At 45.4% G+C, this 22,832-nt stretch overlaps 1 protein-coding gene across 1 annotated transcript in view; it reads left to right on the forward strand.

Annotated features, from left to right (window-relative positions):
• Positions 1-22,832, forward strand: part of RNFT2 (ring finger protein, transmembrane 2) — a 29,321-nt gene that overhangs the window by 946 nt on the left and 5,543 nt on the right. Inside the window, exons 2-6 of the mRNA XM_063315610.1 lie at positions 2,979-3,454; positions 4,589-4,665; positions 6,298-6,398; positions 11,267-11,420; positions 22,521-22,670. Of these exons, the coding sequence (XP_063171680.1) occupies positions 2,979-3,454; positions 4,589-4,665; positions 6,298-6,398; positions 11,267-11,420; positions 22,521-22,670 (958 nt within the window). The remainder of the gene's footprint in view (positions 1-2,978; positions 3,455-4,588; positions 4,666-6,297; positions 6,399-11,266; positions 11,421-22,520; positions 22,671-22,832) is intronic.

Below are 22,832 nucleotides of genomic sequence, written 5' to 3' on the forward strand. Positions count from 1 at the left end.
TTAGCCATTATTGATTGTCTATGACTCTGCTTACACACTGCAGTAACTCCTGGTTTGTTTCCGTCACGGTTTGTTGAGACAACCACAACTGGTTAGGTTCACACGACATGCTAAGCCAGCCCCAAGGATAATGAGGTTCCTGTTAGGGCTTAGCATGGGGCCTTAGTCTCTGCATTGCTTTGCTGCTGGCTGCACTGTTCCAACAAAGTGTGCTTTAAATTTTCCCTTTATGTCTGATTTTTTAAAAAAAAGCTGGTTCCAAGCCACTTGGCAATGTTTGATTTAACTACGAGTACATCCCAAGTTAATGTTACAGTAATATATCAGGTTAAGGCTGCCATTAAAAAAAAAAATCTGCGCTCTTATTATTTTAAATGACTTGATCCACTTGTCTGGATGCATTGCTGTCAAGAATCCCATCCCATTGGCTTTTGGCCTCCACCAGTTTCCCCCAACACCCTGAATGTGTTTCTGGAGGGGTGCGTGGAGACCACCCCATCTGGGGATTAAACCCAGTGGGACTATTAAAAGCACCACCTTGTTAATTTGGGACCGCAAGAGGCACCTGTATGAAACCTTGTTGCTGAAAACCCTTGTTATGCACAGGTGTGAGCCTGGCCTTGGAGACTAGCCCTAAAAATCTCGGTTCAGAAGCCACAGGGTAGAAAGTGGTGCCCAGGGAGGTTTCTGCATAGTCGAGATATCTGGAGAGGAAGACTTGGAGCCCTGAAACGCTTTGGGGAGAGAGAAGAACTTGGGCAAATTCCCTTAATGCGTGTGCCAGTTCTAAACCGAGAACTCTCCAAAGAGCTTGCAACCCAAAGAGATTTTGCCGTGCTGCAGTACCTAGTTTGACTTGCTAGAATCCTTCTGCAAACCTTTTACAGGTGGGGCATTCCCTTTCTGTCCGCTGAACATTTCCTTGGCATTGGAGCTAGCAACTGATGAGTCAACACTGATCAACTGATGGTCCATTGATCAACAGCTGGATTATTTCTTAGAGATTTTCACTGGGAATAAAATAGGAGCGGGAGAGAAAAGCCAAGCCCCCTTTCTCTGCTTTTAAACAATGTGCTCAAACATCTCGGGAGTCATGATTTTAGGAGAAGCACACTGCATTCACTCGCCCACTTCGGAAATGCCTGTTTTATTTATTATTGATATATTGCTTGTTGCAAGGGAGGTTCCCCTCAAATCTAGCCGAACTCCCCGGGGCTGCATTGGTGCATCGATATGGTTTTCCTGGCAGCAATCCACGGAAGAATTCTACAACTTCCCAATCTGGACTACAGTCTTGGGATTCCTGGTGATCTCCTACCAAGTCCCAACCAGTGCTGATCCCACTTAACTTTTTCTGATCATCCGGGTTTGCCCCCTGCTTTAACTAGAACAGCCTTGCTCAACCTTTTGACCCTGGAGGAACCCTTGAAATATTTTTTTCAGGCCTGGGGGAGCCCCTGCACATTCAGGCTCAAAGATAGGCCAGAAGTTACAAAAGTATTCTATTTGTTTCATGGGTGGGGCTGTATAGATGCATTAACAGTGTTCTTAAACTAAAAATAAAGAAGGAAACTTACCTCTTTAAGCTGAAGTTGCCTGAATTTGAAATTATTTTTTAAATAAATCATGATCTCCCAGGGAACCTGAGGGGTCCAAGGACCCCCGGCTGAGAAACCCTGATCTAGAATCTTTCCAACTTTATCCATCCAGCCATCCAGTGAGATAAGTAAAAGATATTTACTCAGATTTTACTGACTGATTGTCATGACTGAGGGAACATTGGAATCTGGGTCTCCTTGGTCCTAATCCACTATTCCAGGCACAACACCAACTTGTCCCTCTGTTAAAGTGCTGCTTGCCAATTTTTTAGAACTGCTTGGGTGAAAAAGGCTTTAAGTCATTAAATCAAATATGTCCACTTCGCTGATGAATGCAACTCAACTTCTTAAGTAGCAGAAGAGGTTCCTTTGTTTGTTTATTCTAGTTTTAAAACTATAAATTTAAAAGGAAACTACAGAGGAAGAGAAATACAAGTATCAGCAAGGAAAAACATGATGCATTCTCTTGTGTAACAGAAGCAAAATTGTTTTTAGGAGAAAGTGAATAGATACTACGTTTCAGCTTAAGTATCTTGTTTCTGCAGGGCTGTTTCCTTATTTAAGTTGGTTTGGGAGCGTTTTGGATCTGCAACATGGGGCTGAATAGAGAATATAGACAGTGTTTTTTCCAAACTTGGTGCCTTTAGGATGTGTGGACTTCAACTCCCAGAATCCCCCAGCCAGACATCATGGTTTGTAAATCACACTTTATGGCTTCAGAGCTCTTCCAAGCTGTGATTAAAACAAACCGTGGCATGTTTGTTTATTTGCTTTTTATCTTGCCGCAATCTTGTAAATTTATTTTACTTACTTTATTTTTGGAATCTTGGCAGTTCCAAAGCTGTCACTGAAAACACAAGAACAGAATTAGAGCCACCTACAATCCAAACTCTATCGACCAAATCGAAGAGAGAGAAAAATGATACAACCCATAAGAGGGGTTGGTGATGTTGCTATGTGGCATTTTGAAAAAGCTGTTTTTTTAATAACTTCCTAAAAGCTGTTGGGGCAGCTTTCTGGGAGCTGTGAATTTGGTTTGAAAGCTGTTTCCAGGTGGTTTTGTGGTCACATCATCTGAGAGGAGACCACATTGGCTGTTTTAAGAAGCCGTCTTTGCTCAGACATTGAGGAAAAAGTGGACATCTGCCCAATATCAATGCATGGACTTGCTGGATGATATTAGACACAGCCTTGAAAGAAGCAGGGGAAAATGTAGAATTCTCCCCATTTGGGGGGAGAAGCGGAAAATAAAAATTTCCTCCCACCCACCCTACTCCCCCAAATAATCACCAGTTATTTTTACAGGCTTTACCCCTAGAAGATCAGGGGCTAACGCTTTGATCTTTGGCCCTTGATCTGTCTTTCCCCCGTGTCTTCCAGAAGCCGGAGCCAAGCCATCACCTCTGAGACCAGCGTGGATGAAGGTGGCATTTTTGAAAGCCTCAAGACAGAAGCCCCCTCTCCTCAGCAGCTTTTCTCAGGGCTGGGGGGAACCCCCTCGGGCAGCATCTCAGCCACCCCTTTCCAATCGAGTTTGGTCCTCGGATCCTCGGCCGGAGGAGCAGAGGTGTTCATTCAGATGCCCGCTGCCCGGGAGGAGGGGCCAAGCCGGACAGAGGCGGGGCTCTATCACTATCGGCAACTGCATCACTACCATCACAGCCACCAGAGAGGGTCCTCCCTGCTCCATATGAGCGGTGCTGAGCGGCACGGGCATCCTGAAGAGACCACCGATGATCCGCCTGGCACCCCAGCCCCTGCTCTTCCCGAGATGAAAGCTGTGATCTCTTGGTTGCAGGAAGGGCTGCCCTTCATCATGATCCTCCTGGCTAAACTTTGTTTCCAGCATAAGCTGGGTAAGAGGCTTAATTGTAATGGCCTCTGGGAATGACCTCAGGAGACCAGGCGAAGAGATGCTGTCAAGGGAATGGTCAGATAAGAGACTGCATAGGCCACAGCTGGATAGTGGGCAGGGCAAGAGGCTCAGGAGGAACCCTCCCTAGTTTCTCAGGCTGTAAAGGAGATGGGGGGATGAGTCTGAAGGGGAGGTGATGTAATGATATGTGGGAAAGACCTTGGGAGACTGGGCAAAAAGATGCTGCCAAGGGAGTGGTCAGATAAGAGACAGCTTAGCCCGCAGCTGGATGGTGGGCAGGGCAAGAGGCTCAGGAGGGACCCTCCCTGGTTTCTCAGGCTGTAAAGGAGATGGGAGGGATGAGTCTGAAGGGGAGAGTGATGCAAAGTTACATGGGAAAGACCTTGGGAGACTGGGCCTAGAAACGCCACCTAGGGAATGGTCAGATAAGAGAGGGCATAGCCCACAGCTGCATAAAGGGTGGAGGAAAAGGTTCAGAAAGGACCCTCCCTAATTTATTGGACTGTAAAGGAGACCAGGGGGCTGGGGAGAATGGTACTTTCAGACTTGCAAGATTCTGTCAGTGTAGCTATACAATATAGTAGAATTAGCTCATCTGGTCGTGATTCGTACCTGGTTCACCCAGCGAGGCCGACATCAATCTTCCAATCTCTCAGTTTCTAGGCTAGTGCTAGAACACTACAGCAACTATGCAAAGCTATGCCAAACATCTTAATATTTAACTAACACATTGTTACATTTATAATTTAAAAACACCCAAAGGAATGTGCCATAGAAGGGTATCAGTTCCTCCCAGAAGGTGTTCGTATGTGTTTGTTTGCTTGCTTATTTACTGAACAGCATTTATTATTTATTATTTATGTATTATTATTTATTTAAATGTATTGGCTGCCCAGCTTAGCCTTGTTGAATGAAACTACTTGATTAACCAACCAGGAGAGCAATTTTCTGGCACCAGTTCTCAAGTTTCTTTGGACCTGGACAAGAAAAGCAGGGCAAAATTCCTTCCTGGCACATGGGAACCGAGGGATCCTGCCTGCTACCTGGGAACACAGAATGGAATAGCTGTTAATTCTAAAATGCCAGATTGAGAGATCTCTCCCTTCCCTTACAGGAATTGCTCTCTGCGTGGGCATGGCCAGCACATTTGCATATGCAAATTCAGCCCTCCGAGAACAAGTCTCCTTGAAGGTGGGTGCAGATTGCAATTTGGGCTCTGGAAATAAGAGGCTGAAATGGGCCTCTCTCAGGGCAGACAGTACAATTTTACTCCACCTGTAACAGTATGTGGGAAAGACCTTGGGATGCTGGGCAAAGAGACACTGCCTAGGGAATGGTCAGATAAGAAGCAGATGAGCCCACAGCTGGATAGTGGGTAGGGCAAGAGGCTCAGAAGGGACCCTCCCTAGTTTCTCAGGCTGTAAAGGAGATGGGGGAGATGAGTCTGAAAGGGTGGGTGATGTAGTGGTATGTGGGAAAGACTTTGGGAGACTGAGCCAAGAGATGCTGCCCAGGGAATGGTCAGAGAAGAGACAGCATAGCCCGCAGCTGGATAGTGGGTGGGGCAAGACGCTCAGAAGGGACCCTCCCTAGTTTCTCGGACTGTAAAGGAGATGGGGGGAAAATTGTACTTTCAGACTTGCAAGATTCTGTTAATGTAGCTTTACAATAAAGGAGAATTAGCTTATCTGATTGTGTTTCCTGACTGGTCTACCTGGTAATGCTGTACCACCCTGTTGCTTGCTTTCAGATTGCAACATATAAGGTTGCCCGGCTGTGTGCAGTAGTGCTCAAAAATTTGTCAGATGGTGACCTTTTTTGGGGCTTACCTGTATAAATTAGATCTAATGGACACCCAGTTTGCCATTTTAAAGTGGCTCATAACTGGTAGTTATGGCCTTCCGTGTACTAACCCTACACCCATTTAATGCTTCTCCCCCTTCTTTTAAGTTCTTTTAGCTTCTGACATACACTTTTAGTTTTTAATTTATAGATCTTGTATATCTTCCAGCTTTTTATATATATATTTTTCAGGTTTTTATTTTTACTCAACGCATATTCTTAGATCCTTTATGCTTTTTTTTAATGACTGTTCCCCACTCTCCTTACGCTGGTCTATGATCGCAACAAAAGATTTGATTTGATTTAAGACCTTGCATGCCGCTGAAAGTAAACAAGCCCAAAGGCCTTGGACAAATTAATTTCTTAATAGAGTGTAATAATGAACAGGCAGATGCGTCAAATACCATGAAGGCCTTTGTGGACCAGCAGTGAAAAGGTGGCTGAATGGCTGTTTTGGGAGCATTCTTTTCCAATTTATTTATTTATTTGTTGTTGTTACTGTAATTATTGTATTTTTATTCTGTCTGGATTTATTGTATACAGTCCAAAGTCAGCCTGGACTCAGATGGGGCCTAAACTGAATAAATCAAATTAAATTTTGTTTTCAATAGACATAGTTGTCTTTTTTAAGAACTTTGAACTTAGTTATCTTTTCCAGAACTTTTTAAGAAGGAAAATGGTAAAACGTAAAGGCATCCTCAAGCTGAGCTTGACTCTTACTTGACTGTGCAGTCATACCCATGCAGTTTTCCTGGCAGTGATTTGGATGCCATTGCTGTTTTCTAGGATGCGTTTCCAACTTAGCCTACAGCTGCGACATTTCCCAGTGGTCTCCCATCCAAATCACACCCCAACCTTGCTTAGAGTAAATGGGCTCAGGAACCATAGGCTTAAAAATAAATTGATGGCTCCCATAGCTACCAAGTTTATCTGAAATGTTAGAAGCTGAAGGATCACACGCTGGTCTTTCTTTCCTTCTAGGAAAAGAGATCCGTCTTCATGATTTTCTGGATCTTGGTCTTCCTCGCAGGGAACACCTTATACTTGCTCTACACTTTCAACTCCCAACAGCTGTACAATAGGTGAGTGAACCACTTGCTTTGCTAAGAGAAGAAGACCACTCTCTTCATCTGATGGCAAGAGATTAATTTACAAGTCCATTCTTCTGCTCCGACATTCTGAAGAACTGGTAAACAAGAAGGTTTCATTTGCTGGAGAAAAGGGTTTTTTCTTTGTTTTTTGTTTAGAAAAGCTAAGTTGGCAGCTGGCAGCTTTAGGGCCACAGGCTGTCCTTGGCCCTCATCCTGATTTCACAAGCAGCCTGGAGGCCTCTCGTAACAGCTGCCCATCCCACCTCTGGCAGCCCCTGCTTGCAAGAGAGCATGTCTGGGCTGCAAGAATCTGTGTGTCTGCTAGAGATGTGGGAAACACCAACCCTTGGCTGCCATCTAGTGGTTAGCTGAGTTTTGCAGCACAGTGTCAGCCCTCCCAGATAAACCAGACAGGAAACATGACCTATTAAGATAAACCAGACAGGAAACGTGAGCTATTTCTACTTTATTATTAGGCTACATTAACAGAATCTTGCAAGTCTGAAAATACAAATCTCCCGCTGTCCCTTTTTAACCACCTGATCAGTTTCCCAAGTTTCTTTCTCCTCCTGTTATGCAGCTGTGGGATATGCTCTCTCTTATCTGATTGTTCCCTGGGCAGCATCTTTCCCCCTGCCCCCCCCCCCCGCCCCCAAGGTCATTCTCACATTCCATTACATGCAGATATGGTCTCAGCAGGGAGGGAGGGAGAGAGAGAAGGTTTGAACCAAAGGATGAGAGTGCAAAAAGGAGGCCACCAGGAAAGAAAAGGTAGGTTGCAGCACCCACTATTGACCTGTAGCACCCTGTATGGTTAACCTACAGGAGATATTCCTTCCCCTTGCAGAGTTTTCCATCCCTGGTTGAGAATGAGTTTCAGCGATGCAGCCTTGTAAACCAGATCCGAAAGTACCCTGCCCTGCTGGGGTCCAGCACCCGACTTTTTCTTTACAAAGGGGAGAATCAGAGCATCCTAGAAAGATCACTAGGCAACCCTGTGACCAGTTGGGTCATCCTCTGCGGGAAAGGTAGTGCAGTCTGATATGACCAGAATGAACATTAAATTTTAGGCTGACCATTTATTTTTTTTGCCCCAATGCTAGACGGTCCTGTGATCATCTAAGAAAAGTATATCATAAATGGAAAAATAATTGTAGTGGCAAATGAACTCCAATAGCAGGTCAATATTTACTTACCTGAACAAATCAACAGAATGACCACAAATGGGCAAAAAAGCAGTGGGAGTGAGAGCGACTTCCGACTTCCTGCCGGCTTCCCCATTGACTTTGCTTGTGGGAAGCTGGCAGGGAGCGTCGGGAATCATGATCACGTGACCGCGGGGGTGCTGCAACAGCCACAACTTTGTGAATAAAACTGGTCGGAACGTCGTGGAAATTTCAATTCCACAGGAGTAAGGGGTCCTGGATTTTTTAAGCATTCTTTGAATTAGTGGGTTTTACGTACCTTGATTCAAAAATTATTGCAGTATAATGCACCGTTTGGGCTAACTTGAGGGTACAAACAGACAAACAGATAACCACAATGGGAGTTTTAGCAGCATATAGATTTCCGTACTGTTCCTGCTTCTCCAGCTCACTTCACTTGCCTGCTTGCCCTGTAAGGCCACCATGGGAATGCTTAATGCCAAAATATATTTATGGGCATTGGTTTTTAACCCATTGGGTTCCAGGCTGTCCCACCAAAAAGCAGTAAAATTAAAGAGACGAAGTTCCCATTGAAGTCTGAATTGCTACAAAGCATTAAAATCCATTTCATGTCTTCTCCCTCCTTGCCCTTCTGTTCTGTTCAGTTTTTCGTTATCTCACTGATCTGATTGTGATTTGAGTTTTTCTTCTTTTATTGTCATCTAATGTAGATTTATTTATTTATTTAACCAAGTCACTCATTTTGGCTTGTTTTGTTTTGTTTTTAGGGTTTAATTTTACCTGTAGTGCTGTGCCATCTTGTGAGTACTTTGATTTTGCTTCTCCCTTCCCTCTGTTATTTTTTTTTTTCCTTTTATCACATTTGCTCAAAAAGCCCAGGCTGTGTTTCCAGATTTGAAACAGAGCTCAAAAGGAGGTGGAGAAGTTTTTATTTGCAGAAAACAAGATCTGAGTTGCTGCCCTTGAAAGGAACACAAATGCACTTTGTGTTTCTTCAGAAATAAACTGCTGAACAAAATGCAGTTTTTTGCTTTAATGCTCCTGTTCCGGGTTCTTCCATGGCTATGTTACTCTAATCCTCTTTAGATTTTGTCCCTTTTTTGATGCTCCCCGATCCTATACAGGTAGTCCTTGCTTAACAACCACAATTGAGACCAGAATTTTGGTTGCTAAGCAAAGCTGTCATTAAGCGAATCCAATCCAATTTTACAACCTTTTTCGTGGTGGTCATTAAGTGAATCACTGCAGTCATTAAGCAAACCATGTGGTCATTAAGTGAATCACACAGTTCCCCACTGATTTTGCTTGCCAGAAGCCGGCCAGGAAGGTAAAAAATGGCAATCATGACTATGGGATGCTGCAACAGTCATAAATATGAACCGGTTGCCATGCACCGAAATCATGATCATGTGACCATGGGGACACTGCAGCGGTTTTAAGTGTGTGCACCGGTTGTAAGTCAGTTTTTTCAGCACTATCGTAAGTCTGAACCACCACTAAATGGTCGTTAAGTGAGGACTACCTGTAAGTTTGCCTTAAGAGAAAAATTTACTGCAATATTCAATCCGGGATTACTTCTGTTGCAACATTTTCATTTGCAACTATTTGAAAATGTAGTCTGATTTAGCAGTACGGACACATTGACCTTTATATTATTTCCTTACTTAAGCTGCTTGTAAAGGGGCTTCTCTCACAGTTTGCAACAATAAAAGTCAGAAAAGAAGAACAAGATTTTAAAAAGAGAATAGATACTATACAAAGCCAAAATAAACAAGGAAAAGCAACATTAGCCCTTCCTTCGTGTGGAGAAGTTGATCTATTGCTTGCCAAGTATTTTGGACTACAATCTCCATAGTCCCCCACTGCTGGCAATGCTGTCTGGGGCCCATGGGATACCTTAGCTGGCTGTGGAATTCTGGGAGTTGAGGTCCATACATCTTCAAGCCACCAAGGTTGAGAAATGCTGATCTAGAGCAACATCAGGATAACTACTCCTATAGTAGATTTTCAGAAGAATGTAAGGGACCGGAAGCCATTAATACATTCATTTTGATACATCTGAAGAGCTGTGTGCATAATGCTCCACGCAAGGAACCTGAGAAGACATTTGTGGCCACTTCCATTTTTTTTAATAAGTAGGAATTTTATCCATTCCAGTTGACTGACTGACTGACTGATCAGTTGGATCTCTATCGCCGCCCATCTTAAATATTGACTCTGGGCAGCTTGCTTTTAGTTACCCAGTCTGGCTCACGATTACATCGATCAATTGGCTCTGTTCAAAGGTAACAGTTGACTGTGATGGGACTTGACGAGCCGAAGAGACTTTTATTGCCTCTCTGGCGCACCTCAAGGAAACTTTTGAAAGCTCTGTTTTGCCGTAGTGTCTGACGCAGCCGGGTTCCTAACTGTGAATTGGGTACAGCCAGTTCACAGCCGGCCAGGGCCTACAAAGCTGCTGCTTTATTTCAGCAAATGATAGTTGCAATTTGCCATGGTTTAGGGATCCAGCGTAATACAGGAGATGTGAGTTTAAGTCTCACTTAAAGCTTTTTTTTCTCCTTTACAACAAACCACAGCTGGCTGCGACTTCTAAATGCAGTCACTATATTGACGCTGTGGGAGGAGAGCTCTATTTTCTATGTTAGGAGTCAGGTAGCACCTCTGCAAGATTCAGCTTTTACGAGCTACCACCCACTTCGTCTGATGTGCAGAGTGGCTGAACTGATGCAGAATTTTAATCGGGGTAGTGGGGAAAAAAAAGTAGTTACGCAGATGCAGGTTACGTGTGAGATAGCTTGGTTAGTTTGAAGAGGTGCTGCCAGATGCTTTCTGATTTCTAGGCTGGGGTGAATTCATTTTTGGAGACACGCCACTCGAACAATAGGTTTAGGAAAACGTGCGGGAGCAGATTCCATGGAAAAATACTGCATTGGATTTCTTTTTCCACTTTTAAGGGTAGCATTGGGAGGTGTTCTACCTTCATCCTAAGTGCATGATTAACAGCCTTTGATAGACTGTGCTTTCAGATCTTATTGGTTCATTTACAGGTAGTCCTTGACTTACGACCGTAATACGGACCAGAAAATTCAATGTTAAGCCGTGTGGTCGTTAAGCAAGGCATCATGTGACCACACCCAATTTTACAACATTTTTGCCACAGTCGTTAAGAGAATCACTGTGGGCATTAAGTGAATCATGTGGTTGTTAAGTGAATCATGTTCGTTAAGTGAATCACACAGTTCCCCATTGATTTTGCTTGTCAGAAGCTGGCTGAGATGGTTGCAAAATGGTGATCATGTGACCCCAGGACACTGCAACCATCATAAATGCATGCCAGTTGCCAAGCACCTGAATTTTGATCACGTGACTGCAGGGATGCTGCAGCGGTCATAAGTGTGAGGACCAGTTGCAAGTCACTTTTTTCAGTGCCATCGTAACTTCGAATGGTCACTAAATGAATGGTTGTAAGTCGAGGATTATCTGTATCCAGCTGCAAAGGAGGTTTTTGGATCTGATTTGGACTTTCTGCTAACCCCAGGGGGAGCCTCAAGATCTTTAATCATACTTGATGCACCCCTTGGTTGCTTTTTCATTAAAAGAAACAAAACACTGCCCGTGATCTTGGAAAGTACCGGGCTATCAGTGTGCCCTCGGCTGAAGCTCCTTTCCTGCCAATTTGCTGTTTTCCAGCCTCATCTTCCTGAAGCCCAATCTGGAGAAGCTAGATTTCTTTGACCTGATGTGGATCGTGGGGATTACAGATTTTGTCCTGAAGTATCTCACCATTGCTTTGAAGTGCCTGGTGGTGGCCCTGCCCAAACTCATCCTTGCAGTTAAATCAAAGGTAGTAGAGCTGCGATCTTTCTCAAGGAACGGCGGGGTCTCTTCTTTCAAAGTATTTCTGTGTCTTAAAATGTATCTGTCATGAGTGAGGATGGCCAGCAGGGGGCTCCCATCCAGGCTGTAAAGCGCATGCGTAGCACTGAGGAATTGGGCAGCCATTCCAAGAGACACAGATCGGACCCGCCTTAACCTTTCAGGTTTATAGGTCTGGGTTTTTCCCACGCTTCTTCAGTTTGTTAGGATTCATGTCCTAACAGCCAGGAACCACGCTGAGACAAGGAACTGGTCTCTAATGTTTATTGCTTGTACATAACAGGGAAATCCTAACAAACTGAAGAAGCGTGGGAAAAACCCAGACAGGTAAACCCCAAAGGTTAAGGCGGGCCTGATCTGTGTCTCTTGGAATGGCTGCCCAATTCCTCAGTGCTACGCATGCGCTTTACAGCCTGGATGGGAGCCCCCTGCTGGCCATCCTCACTCATGACAGTATCTGGGCTTCAGTAATTGTCCAGAGATGCTGGTTCATGAGATCCATCTTTACCATAGAGAGAGGGCATTCAAAAAACGCATGCTGGAACATCTAGAGATGGGTTGGATTGACAGAAATGTTCTGGAGAGGCCATGGCTTCTGGACCCAAAGAACAGCCATGCTACCCCAGGGAAATGCATGCTTCATTCAAAATGCCCACAGGCAGTTCTTGATTTTCAACCATAATTGGGACCAGAACTTCTGTTGCTGAGCAAGGTGGTCATTAAGTGAGTCACACCCAATTTTACGACCTTTTTTGCTGCAGTCATTAAGCAAATCACTGTGGTTGTTAAGTGAATCATGTGGTTGTTAAGTGACTCTGACTTCTCCCATTGACTTTGCTTGTCGGAAGCCGGCTGGGAAGGTCGCATATGGTGATCATGTGACCCCGGGACACTGTGACTGTTGTAAATACATGCCAGTTGCCAAGCGTCTGAATTTTGATCACGTGACCGTAGGGATGCTGTGATGGTTGTAAGCGCGAGGACCAGTCGTAAGTCACTTTTTTCAGTGCCATCATAACTTAGAATGGTCACTAAGCAAATGGTCGTAAGTCAAGGACTCCCTGTATTTTCTTGGGATTCTACTGCAACCATGCAAGTCCAGGAAAAGATGCCACTTCTTCAAGGCGTTTGGCAAGACAACCCAAGGAACTTTTTCATGGAGTGAAAGAGATGAGAAAAGGGGTCCAGGAGCTTGAGCCCAAATTCTTGCGAATTCTCCTCCCAAGACCACCCGGGCCCTTTCCCTGTTTCTTTCTCTTTTCCTGCTTTCCACTCATGCTGGGGTACTTTGGTGATGAAGATAAATGAGGCCTCAATTAAATCCCCGGTTGATTATTCTGCCTGGGCTGAAATTTCAAGATGGGATTGAAGTGACTCTAAGTAGGTGTGGTTGCAATGGTTTGTCCCCGTACTCCAGGGTACTCCGAAGGACTATTAATTTCTCTCTGGCAGGCATCCAAGGATTTTTCTCCCCTCTGATGATGATGATGATTGTTTTATTTGAGGAGATTAATGGCTTGGGGCCCCAGATAATCCAGTTTGGAGAGGACAAAAGAAACAACCCCATACACAGTCATCAGCCCAAGACAAATTGCAACGCTGGAAGGGGTTCGCAGCCCTTGCTTGCTTGTCTAAGAGCTGTCCCAGGTTCTCATTAATCCTTGTCCAAGAGAAGAAAGAGGTTGCATCTGTATTTCCAGCCACACCAGGGGGCTGGTGAGATTGCATCTGTCGAGGGTCCCCTAATGGCTCTCTGCACAGATGCTTGTTCGGAACGGCTCCTTCTCGTTTGGGACACTGATCGCTTTGAGTTGCAGCCTTGTTTTGTATTGTGTGTGTGTGTGAGAGAGAGAGAGAGAGGGAGAGGGAGTCTTTGCAAAGCCCTTCGGTGGGCTTCATCTGCTCAAGTTGCGGATGGATCTTAGCCTATGGACGGTGCAAGGGTCTTCTCAGAACTTGTAGGCACTGTCCAAATGACTTTGAAGCTGTCTGAATCCGTCCTGCTCCTTCATTTGACCCAGAGCACCAGGATATTTGCCTGTACGGTGGCCATAGCCATTCCTTGAGGTGGGCATCTGGAGTCTGGAGATACTCTGCCACCCAACGTGGCAATTCATTTTTAGCTCATCATGAACAATAAAGTGATTCTCCATTTATGGATGCATTATGTTCTCCCAGCTAGTGGTAAGTTGTGGATGTGTATTGGGAGGGATTGATGTGCCCTCCAGCCATTGATTAGGAAGGGCAGAAGTTTGTGTGACCTTGAGTTCCTGAAAAAAAGGGAATTCAGAGCAACTCAGGGACCTTGACTGCAAGCAGCTAAAAGCCAGAAATTCTGAAGGCCTTAGAAGTGCAACGGATCAGGACCTTAGATTTGAATAACATGCTAAACTTGGCTAGCTTTCCCCTTTCTGCTTATGGAAGAAGCCAAAGCTGCACAAACAACAGGCAGCTTTTAAACAAACCAAGATTAGCCAGAACCTTTGTTTATTCTTATGTGCAAGGGCAGTTTCCATGCTGTTTAAAAGCCCCTGTCTCTCAAATAGGAACCAGGAAATCCAGTGATTCTTTTTCAGAAACAGAAGAGCGAATCTATGTTTTCCAAAAATAGGTTGTACATTTCCAGAATAAGTCCTTTGTCTTGTTTCTGACCATCAAGAGCCACTGTGTTTACACCACTGCACCAGCCACCCTTCAAAGCCTGTATATAGTGGTATGTGGGTTTCCATCAATGTAGCTTTACAATAAAATAGAATTAGCTCATCTGGTCGTGTTTCCTGTCTGGTCTACCTAGCAAGGCTGACATCAATTTACATTAACAGAACCTTGCAAGTCTGAAAGTGCATTTCTCCCCCATCTCCTTTACAGCCTGAGAAACTGGGGAGGGTCCCTTCTGAGCCTCTTGCCCCACCCACTGTCCGGCTGGGGGCTAAGCTGTCTCTTACCTGACCGTTACCTAGGCAGCATCTCTTGGCCCAGTCTCCCAAGGTCTTTCCCACATACTATATCACCCTCCCCTTCAGGCTCATCCTCCCCCATCTCCTTTACAGCCTGAGAAACTATGGAAGGTTCCTTCTGAGCCTCTTCCCCCACCCATCATCCAGCGGTGGGCTCAGCTGTCTCTTATCTGACCGTTCCCTAGGCAGCGTCTCTTGGCCCTGTCTCCCCAGGTCTTTCCCACATACCGTTACACTGGATCAGATCATTTCAGGGGCAGGGAATGGGTGATTCCAGACAAAGCAGAAGATTTCAGAAATGAACTGCCTGATCACTTCTATTTTGCCTGTGCTGTAACTAGTTCCAGCTGAATAAATTGTCTCTGTTACAGCCATTGACCAACCAGTACGGAATAAAAAGGCCCATAGGGTAGACAATAGAGGAATAATATGACATACACCTAAGGCCCTGTCTTTCTCTCGGTTGCGATTATTTTATCTTGAGGGCTCTGCAGGATGTGCCCTCCCTTTCCAGCACATGGTGAGATACCACCTACCTTGCACGCACTGTAGGAAGAGGGCCATGTTTGTCGATGGTGATTAAAAAAATCAGGAGTCTAGTAGCCCCTTTTCTGACTACAAGTTTTATTAAAACCGTCAGCTCCATCAGATGCATAGATGCAACCCAGTGATCCATGAATCTGGGCTCACCCATAGGAAATCAGATGCTCCCATGTGCAAAATGCCATTGTTTCACAAGCACCTTCCCTTTCCATAACTTGTCCCTGCTTCACGTTGCTCCACCCAGGCTTTTGCTCCCTGCTCCTTCATTGGAGAAATTATTCAGTTATTCTTACCCGATTTATGGCATGCCCTTGTTAACAGCGTTTTCTTAGGGCTGGGGCCGCAAAGCTTTCATTCGCCCAATATAGCTCTTCTGGTTTAAAATGCAGTTCACTGTTCTCTCTGCATGAGCCAAAAATACACTGAAATCCAGGGCAGATGAAAGACTGTTCATGCACTGGGGGCAGAAGGCAGTTACCTGGCAAATAGAGCAGTAAAGGGATTCCTCGTTTAGTGACTGCCTTGTTTAGTGACCATTTGCAGTTACAATGGTGATGAAAAAGTAACTTTGTGACCAATCCTTGCACTGATGACCTTTGCAGGTCTGTAAAGCAAAGGAAAACTGAAGTCAGATCGTAAGCACTGTCGCAGTTTCACTTAGCAGCTGCTTTGCTTAACCAACGAGTTGCCAGTCCTCATTTTGGTTGCTCAGCAAGGACTACCTATAATGCAAAACCGTTTCCATGGGGGTTATGCATCTCCTATCTTCCTTTTTTCTACCTTGTTCTGAGTTGATAGTTCATATTTCTTGTTTGCAGCTAGTTGCAGAAAACCCTTGTTAATATTTTTCCATTACAAAATGCATCCAACAGAAAGGGGTTGGGTCCCATCCCTCCCAATCCCCATTATGCAGCCCCCCTGGCTGGCTCCAGATCCTGAAATGGAAAAGCCCCAGGGAGGGGGCATCTCCCTCCCAATCTCTTCCCTTGAGGTTAAACTGAACTGAGGAAGCAAGGAGGCCACATATAGGTAGTCCTCGCTTAATGACCACAATTGGGACCAGAATTTCAGTTGCTAAGCAAAGCGGTCATTAAGCGAATCCAATCCAATTTTATGACCTTTTTTGGCAGCTGTTAAGCAAATCATTGTGGACATTAAACAAACCACGTGGTTATTAAGTAAATCACATGGTTTCCCATTGATTTTGCTTGCCAGAAGCTGGCCAGGAAGATCGAAAATAGTGATCACATGACCACAGGACGCTGCGACAGTCATAAATGCAAACTGATTGCCAAGCCCCCAAATTGTGATCACGTGACCAGGGGGATGTTGCGACGGTCGTAAGTGTGAAGCCCAGTCACAAGTCAGTTTTCCAGCACCCTTGTAAGTCCAAACCACAGCTAAACGAATGGTTGTTAAGTGAGGTTGTTAAGTGAGAGAGATGATAGAACAGTGAAAATCAGGAGAGTCACACCCACACAGATCCTTTGAAATCTGAGGCAGGTGCAAGAACCCCAGAACTCTCATGAGAAATGTGTCAAAGCGTTTTTCTTCTTTAAAAGAAAAAAATAAATCGAACAAGCATGTTTGGAAAGAAAACACAGAAGTCACTGTCAGTATGGCAGTAGCAGGAAGTCGCTGATGTATGTTTCGTGAATGTTTAGCAAAGAGATTCAGGAACGGCGTGAGTGAGAAATCCAGGCATCTGGCGGTTCCTAAATTTCCACTAAGTGTATGACTCTTCCCTCTCCCCCCCTTCTCCTTCCAGCTTCACACCCCTCAAGCTGTCACTTCTTAGTGGAGCAAATGAAATTCTGTCATTTGCCTCGCGGAGAACAATAGGTCCCTCTGGCAGCCACATGGCTCGGGCTGTTTTAATTTACTTTAATTCATTTTCAATTGAAGCAAACGGTAACGGCGCGTTGTTTGTTTTTAATGGGGGGCGTTCAACTTCGGGGCGGTGCGGCCAAATTCCTCCCAAGGAACAGAAGTACGCACCTGCTCCGTGCCACTCCATCATAAGCTTTTGGGATGCTTTGGAGCTGCCTGGTTTAGGGAGGAGAAGGAAAAAATAATCATAATCAACAGCATTTCTGAGAGGCACAGAGATGAGTCTGGCAGGGTGCTGAGTAATGTGCCATCGCTCTGCGGCAATCGTGAATTGGGCTGGTTGATATATTGCCTGGTCTCTGTTGGGTCTGTCCAAGATAAGTGGCTGTATTGGTACAATGTGCTCAACTTGGCTAAGTTTGGGGGAAGTTTGCACATGACCCAAAGCCAAGCTGGTCAGTCAATTAATGGGCCAGTTAACCACAGGAGGCAATGCGTGAACCCCGTTAAGCGTGTTCTGTGATGGGAATAAGGATCTAGGGAATGAGATGGGCAGGATCTGTCTATCAGCGCATAGAGGTCAATCCTGATGGCATTTCTTTGACCTTCGTGTGAACCCAGCCATTGTGGTTTGCAGTGTTGACGCTGTTGATGGCAGAGCAGGATCCTTGTGGTTTATTGATCGAACCGTGATTGGGCAAACAGTGGCCATTGTGGTAGATACATTTATGGGTTCAAACCTTCCTTGGGCAGATCTTTGCGGGCCTTTCCTTGTAAGATGGTCCCCTCTTTGCCACTTAGAGTCTTTGATTCTTTGTGGATGGGAAAGGCTGAGTAACCAGGGAAGTTTCCAAAGAGGAAACGAGGTGCCTTTTCTGTCGCTCTTAGCTCAGGAACACGGCCAAGAGAAATGCAAAAGGAATTCTCCAACGGCCTGGGAATAAAGTGGAAAGACAGAAGCCTTTCTGCCAGGGAAGGCGACTTTTGGGAATTTGCAAATGCTTCTCAGGAGAAGGAGCACCCCTTGCAACCCTTGCGTGGTGATGGGACTTGTCACCCTGTCCTTGGCCTGGCCCAGAGGAGGGGTTTCCCTGCCCTTCGGTCTTCCAATTTTACTCTGCGCTGTTTGTGTCAAACTCACGAGCGCGCTTAGTTGCAACAGCTCCCGTAGCAGGGAAGGAATACAGCCGCTCTGCAAAATCTGACTAGCCGGGGGCGCTTTTGCATCTTGCTTTCCGCAAAGGTGGAGGGGAGGGGGGAGAGAAAAGCCTCCCCCACCCCCCGCCCTCCTGCCTTTATCTTCCCGCAAGAGCCTTGCACTGAGCAAAACCGAGGTCGCCCAAAAGCCTCCGCGTTAATCTGTTAAATTGCCAGCCCCTGGGATTCCTCTTGGGTTGCCACTGCAGATATGTGGTGCGACGTCCCCCGAGATCCAGCAGTGGAGCTTGGCCTCAGAGCAGGCATGCTGGCGTGACTTCACTCTGCGTCCCCCGGGATATGAGATCACAAAAATGCCGAAACTCTCTGTGGGCTTCGGTGTGCTCAGTGCGAGAACAGCCTCTGAATGATCTCATCCAGGCGGGGGGGGGGGGCAGGAGAAACTGGCAGGGCCTGTTGCTGCTCTCCTCCTGGCCCCAAAGGGACTTTGTCCCCCCCCCCCGTCCCCACTGGTTCCTTGCTGGACTGGAGGCCAGTGAAGAGAAAGCAGGCTAAATTCATTTTCCAGCCTCGAACCGCTTTCCCCAGCTTCCTGCCGTTTGTCCAGCTGGAGCCGCAGCTGCAAGGATTGCCGGCCGACAGGAATATTGAGAAGATCCAATGCCCTCTGTTTTTAATCCTTAAAATGCAAATGGTATACCTGGCTGTGGTTAAGCATGGGATTCAAGAGAGCCAGATTCAAGTCCCCCTTTGGCTGCTAAACTCATGGAGTGACTTGGCTTGGTTACTCTCAGAGCCCAACCAACTTAAGAGGGTTGTTGTCGCTGTAGGGATAAAATGCATGGAGTCCTTGAAAAAAAGGCAGGATATAAATACAATTACACAGGGAGAGACAGAGACAGAGACAGAGAGAACTGTCTTAAAATGACTTTGGCTTTTCTGTTCCATCCTATTATTTGGCTCAGCTCCTGGCTCTGGCTGTTCTTGTTCTTTCATGATTAAAAAGTCGCAGTTAAACATCAGGCTTCCCTTCCCACATCACCCTAAACCCTGGTTTGCTTAACAAGCAAATTAAGCCAAAAGAAACCAGCCACCTTACGGCTTGCGGGACGTCTAGCGCATCTGCTGCTCTCTCTGAACTGGGAGCCCGTTGGACCCCTTATGGCCTTTTTGCATAAAAATGAACAAAAAATATGAACTTGTGGTTTTGATGCTTAGACAGGACAGATTATAGAAAGAAGAGAGTCATGAGGTAACTTTAGAGGGAGACGTTAACATATAATCATACTTACAACTGCGGTGAAGAATATCAGAAGCTACTTATTTATATATCTTTCTCTTTCTTTTCTCTACTTCTCTTTTCTTTCCTTACTGCAGTTTTAGCTTTTCCTGTTATTTCGCTCTTTCTTTTTCGTTTTCTCTGTTTTAATTTAGTTTGGATTAGTTCTTACTGTTCTTAAAACGTCTAATAAAAATTATATTTTAAAAAAAATGAACTGGGAGGCCATTGGCTCTGATGAAAGGAGAGTTGACATCTCCCTCTGGGGCTCGGCTATCTTGAGTTCAAATCCCTTCCTGTAACAATCCACCAAGATAGGGCACCCCTTGCAAGCACGGGAGGAAAAAGAAGGGATTTTGCAGTACTGTGGAAGGGCCCCTCCCCATTGCTCTGCTGGGTAGCCAGGAAAGAGGAAAAAAAACCCCTCAAAGTTTCTGTAAGCAGGACAAGGGAAGGGAGAGCAATTCCCCAAGAAGGAAGATATGACGACTTTATTTTCAAACTGCCCTTTCTTTCCCAGGGGGGCAGCCAGGCAGAAGGTAAACACCGATCAAAATTGCTTTGCAGCCCCCTTGAGAGCTTGTTCAGTTCAGCCAAGCAGCTTCTGTGTCGGAACATTTACACAGATCCTCCCATGGCATCTCGGGTTTTGGAGGGTTACCGTCTCTTTTGAGCAAAACAGACATTTGCAGGGCAACTGTCCTAACAACCAGGAAACACACTGAGACAAGGAACTGGTCTCTAATATTTATTGCTAGTACTTAACAGGAATCCTAACAAACTGAAGAAGTGTGGGGAAAACCCAGACATATAACCCCCAAGGGTTAAGGCGGTCCCGATCTGTGTCTCTTTGAATGGCTGAACAGTTCCTCAGTGCTACGCATGCGCTTGACAGTCTGGATGGGAGCCCCCTGCTCGCCATCCTTATTCATGACATCAACAAGCCAAGGTGCTCTATCTTTCCTTAAAAACACCTGCTTGTGGATTAAACCTCTTCAGGCATTACTACGCATTACAGGTAGTCCTCGCTTAATGACCACAATTGAGACAAGAATTTCAGTTGCTAAGCAAAGCAGTCATTAAGCGAATCTGACCCGGTTTTACGACCTTTTATGCGGCGGTCATTAAGTGAACTACCATGGGTGTTAAACAAACCACGTGGTCATGAAGTGAGTCACGTGGTCCCCCGTTGATTTTGCTTGCCAGAAGCTGGCCGGGAAGGTCGAAAACGGTGATCGCATGACCACAGGACGCTGTGATGGTCGTAAATGAGAACTGGTTGCCAAGCGTCCAAATTGTGATCATGTGACTGGGGGGGGGACACTGTGACACTCATAAGTGTGAGGACCGATCGCAAGTCGGGTTTTTTCAGCACCGTTGTAAGTGCGAACCATCACTAAACGAATGGTCGTTGAGCGAGGACTACCTGTACTTTAAAAAAAAAGTCTTGCACCCAGAAGCTAGCAAATCAAGAGAAAGCTAGAACTGAATCTTTCTGTCTGTTTAGAAGTGAGGGGTTCCTTTGTCTGGAGAAGCGATTGACCATTCAGCCTTGGTCTCCTGGGAGAGCCAACTTCTTAGAGGAGACCAGGACGTTGGACACCTTGTAGGGTGGCATATTTTATTCTTGCTCTACGGCATTTGTTTCCCCCCTTGTGTTTTTTCGCACTTAGATTCTTTGAATGAACGCTTAACCTCTGGCCTCGGAGGGTTAATTTGAGGCGGACTTTATCTCCGTGACGGAAGACGTGATTTTCCTTCAAGGGGGTTCTTGCTCTGTTCCTCAGCGCCTCGGGACAGAGCTGGGAAACACAACTGTCTTACCTCCTTGCTACCATTCAACGCCTGTTAAAACGGGCCACTTATTATGACAATTATTCACAGAGTGAAGGAAACAGACGGATCTTCCTCCTCTTGTACGAAAGAAGGACTCAGGGTCATCCAGTTAAGTTGGGTGGTGGGCTGCTGGGGACAGATCAAAGACTTCTTTGCACAACACAGTTACGGCATGAAGCCCTTACCGCAAGCCTTGGCGATGGTTACACATTCGGACAGGAATCAGGATGAGCCAGATTCATGAATAGACTAGACTAGACTAGACTAGAATACTTGATTGGCCAAGTATGTTTAGACATACAAGGAATTTGACTTCGGTGGAAGAGCTCTCAATATATTTACATAAGAATAGGGCTATCCATGGCTACTAGCCAGGATGGCTGACTATTATCTTTAGAAGTGCCTGGAGGACGTTTCTCAACATGGTTTGCCGACAGGTAAGAGTGGAAGAATAACGTTAGACCAATGTCTTTCCAAAAACATCTGATTGACAACTATAGAAACCAGATAGAGATCTGGAAGAACTTCGTCCAACGTGTTGGCATTTCCTTGTTTTTTGCAAGGAGCAAGCCATTAGCCATTAAGTTACTATGGTAACGAATCACTCTGGCAGAGTCAGAAGGTCAAACTTAAGTATCCTTAGTTTTGGGGGTGAAAAGGCATGACCATATAAGGTAAAGCTTTTAATTGCCCTGGGCTTGTTAGTTTCGTTTTCCTTTCTATCAGCCTTCCTCCCAGTCCTCTCTGAGCACATGTGAATGCACAAGCTTGTAAAAATATGTTTTTGTGCTTTCTGTAAATACATTTATTTTTATAGAAATGCCTGGCGTGTGTTTTTTTCTGATCTCTCAGGCCAAACGCTTTCCAGCACTCTGCCACACAATATGGCTCTTAGGTTGACTGTTTTCTCTGCTTCTTTCTTTACTGTAAATGTTTATAGTAAACATTGGTTTATCTGATGCATTATTTTTGAGGGTTAAGGTTTTGCATTGGACTGTCAAATGGTTCTTCTTGGGTTGCTGTCATTGTGCCTGTGATGCTACAGGGATAGAATCAGACCAGCCAACCGACTGTGTCCTCTTGTAGATGTTCTGTTGTATTTTCTTGAAAGCAGGACTATTTTTCCCCAGAGTAATTTAACTAAAAACGGGAAGGTAGCCTTAGATTTGCCGAGAGAGAGAGAGCAGACAAGTCCATTTGGATGGAAGTTTTTGATGTCTTTGTTGCTTTTGCAAGCTATTTAAAACTTGATGTTGTGGGATAAAAAAGGCCTCTCAATGATGAACTGGACAATGCATCTACTGGTTGATCACCATAGGACTGAGTGAGGCTCTTGGGATATTTCCACTAAGGTCTCCTCAGAAGTAAGACCCACTGTGTTCAGTGGGCCATATTCTCCTGCAGAGGGGAGCAGAATTGCGTTGGGTGCCTCCTCTCCAACTCCTGTTTTCTCTTTCTCACGTAGGGGAAGTTCTACCTGGTCATTGAAGAACTAAGCCAGTTGTTCCGCTCCCTGGTCCCCATCCAGCTGTGGTATAAATACATCATGGGGGATGATCCGTCCAGCAGCTATTTCCTTGGAGGAAGTCTTCTCATCATGTACAGCCTCTGCAAAGTACGTCGGTTGCTCTGAAGTTGGGCTGCAGTGGTTTTCCCCAAGCTGGTCCTCCTGTCAAGAAGCCATGCTTGCTGCTCTCCTGTAGGAGGAGGAGGAGGAGGGGGAGACAACAGAGACATAGGCAGTCTTTTTATTCAACCAAAGATCTAAACAAAATCT

The sequence above is a fragment of the Candoia aspera genome, chromosome 15, assembly GCF_035149785.1.
Source record: "Candoia aspera isolate rCanAsp1 chromosome 15, rCanAsp1.hap2, whole genome shotgun sequence".
NCBI lineage: Eukaryota > Metazoa > Chordata > Lepidosauria > Squamata > Boidae > Candoia > Candoia aspera.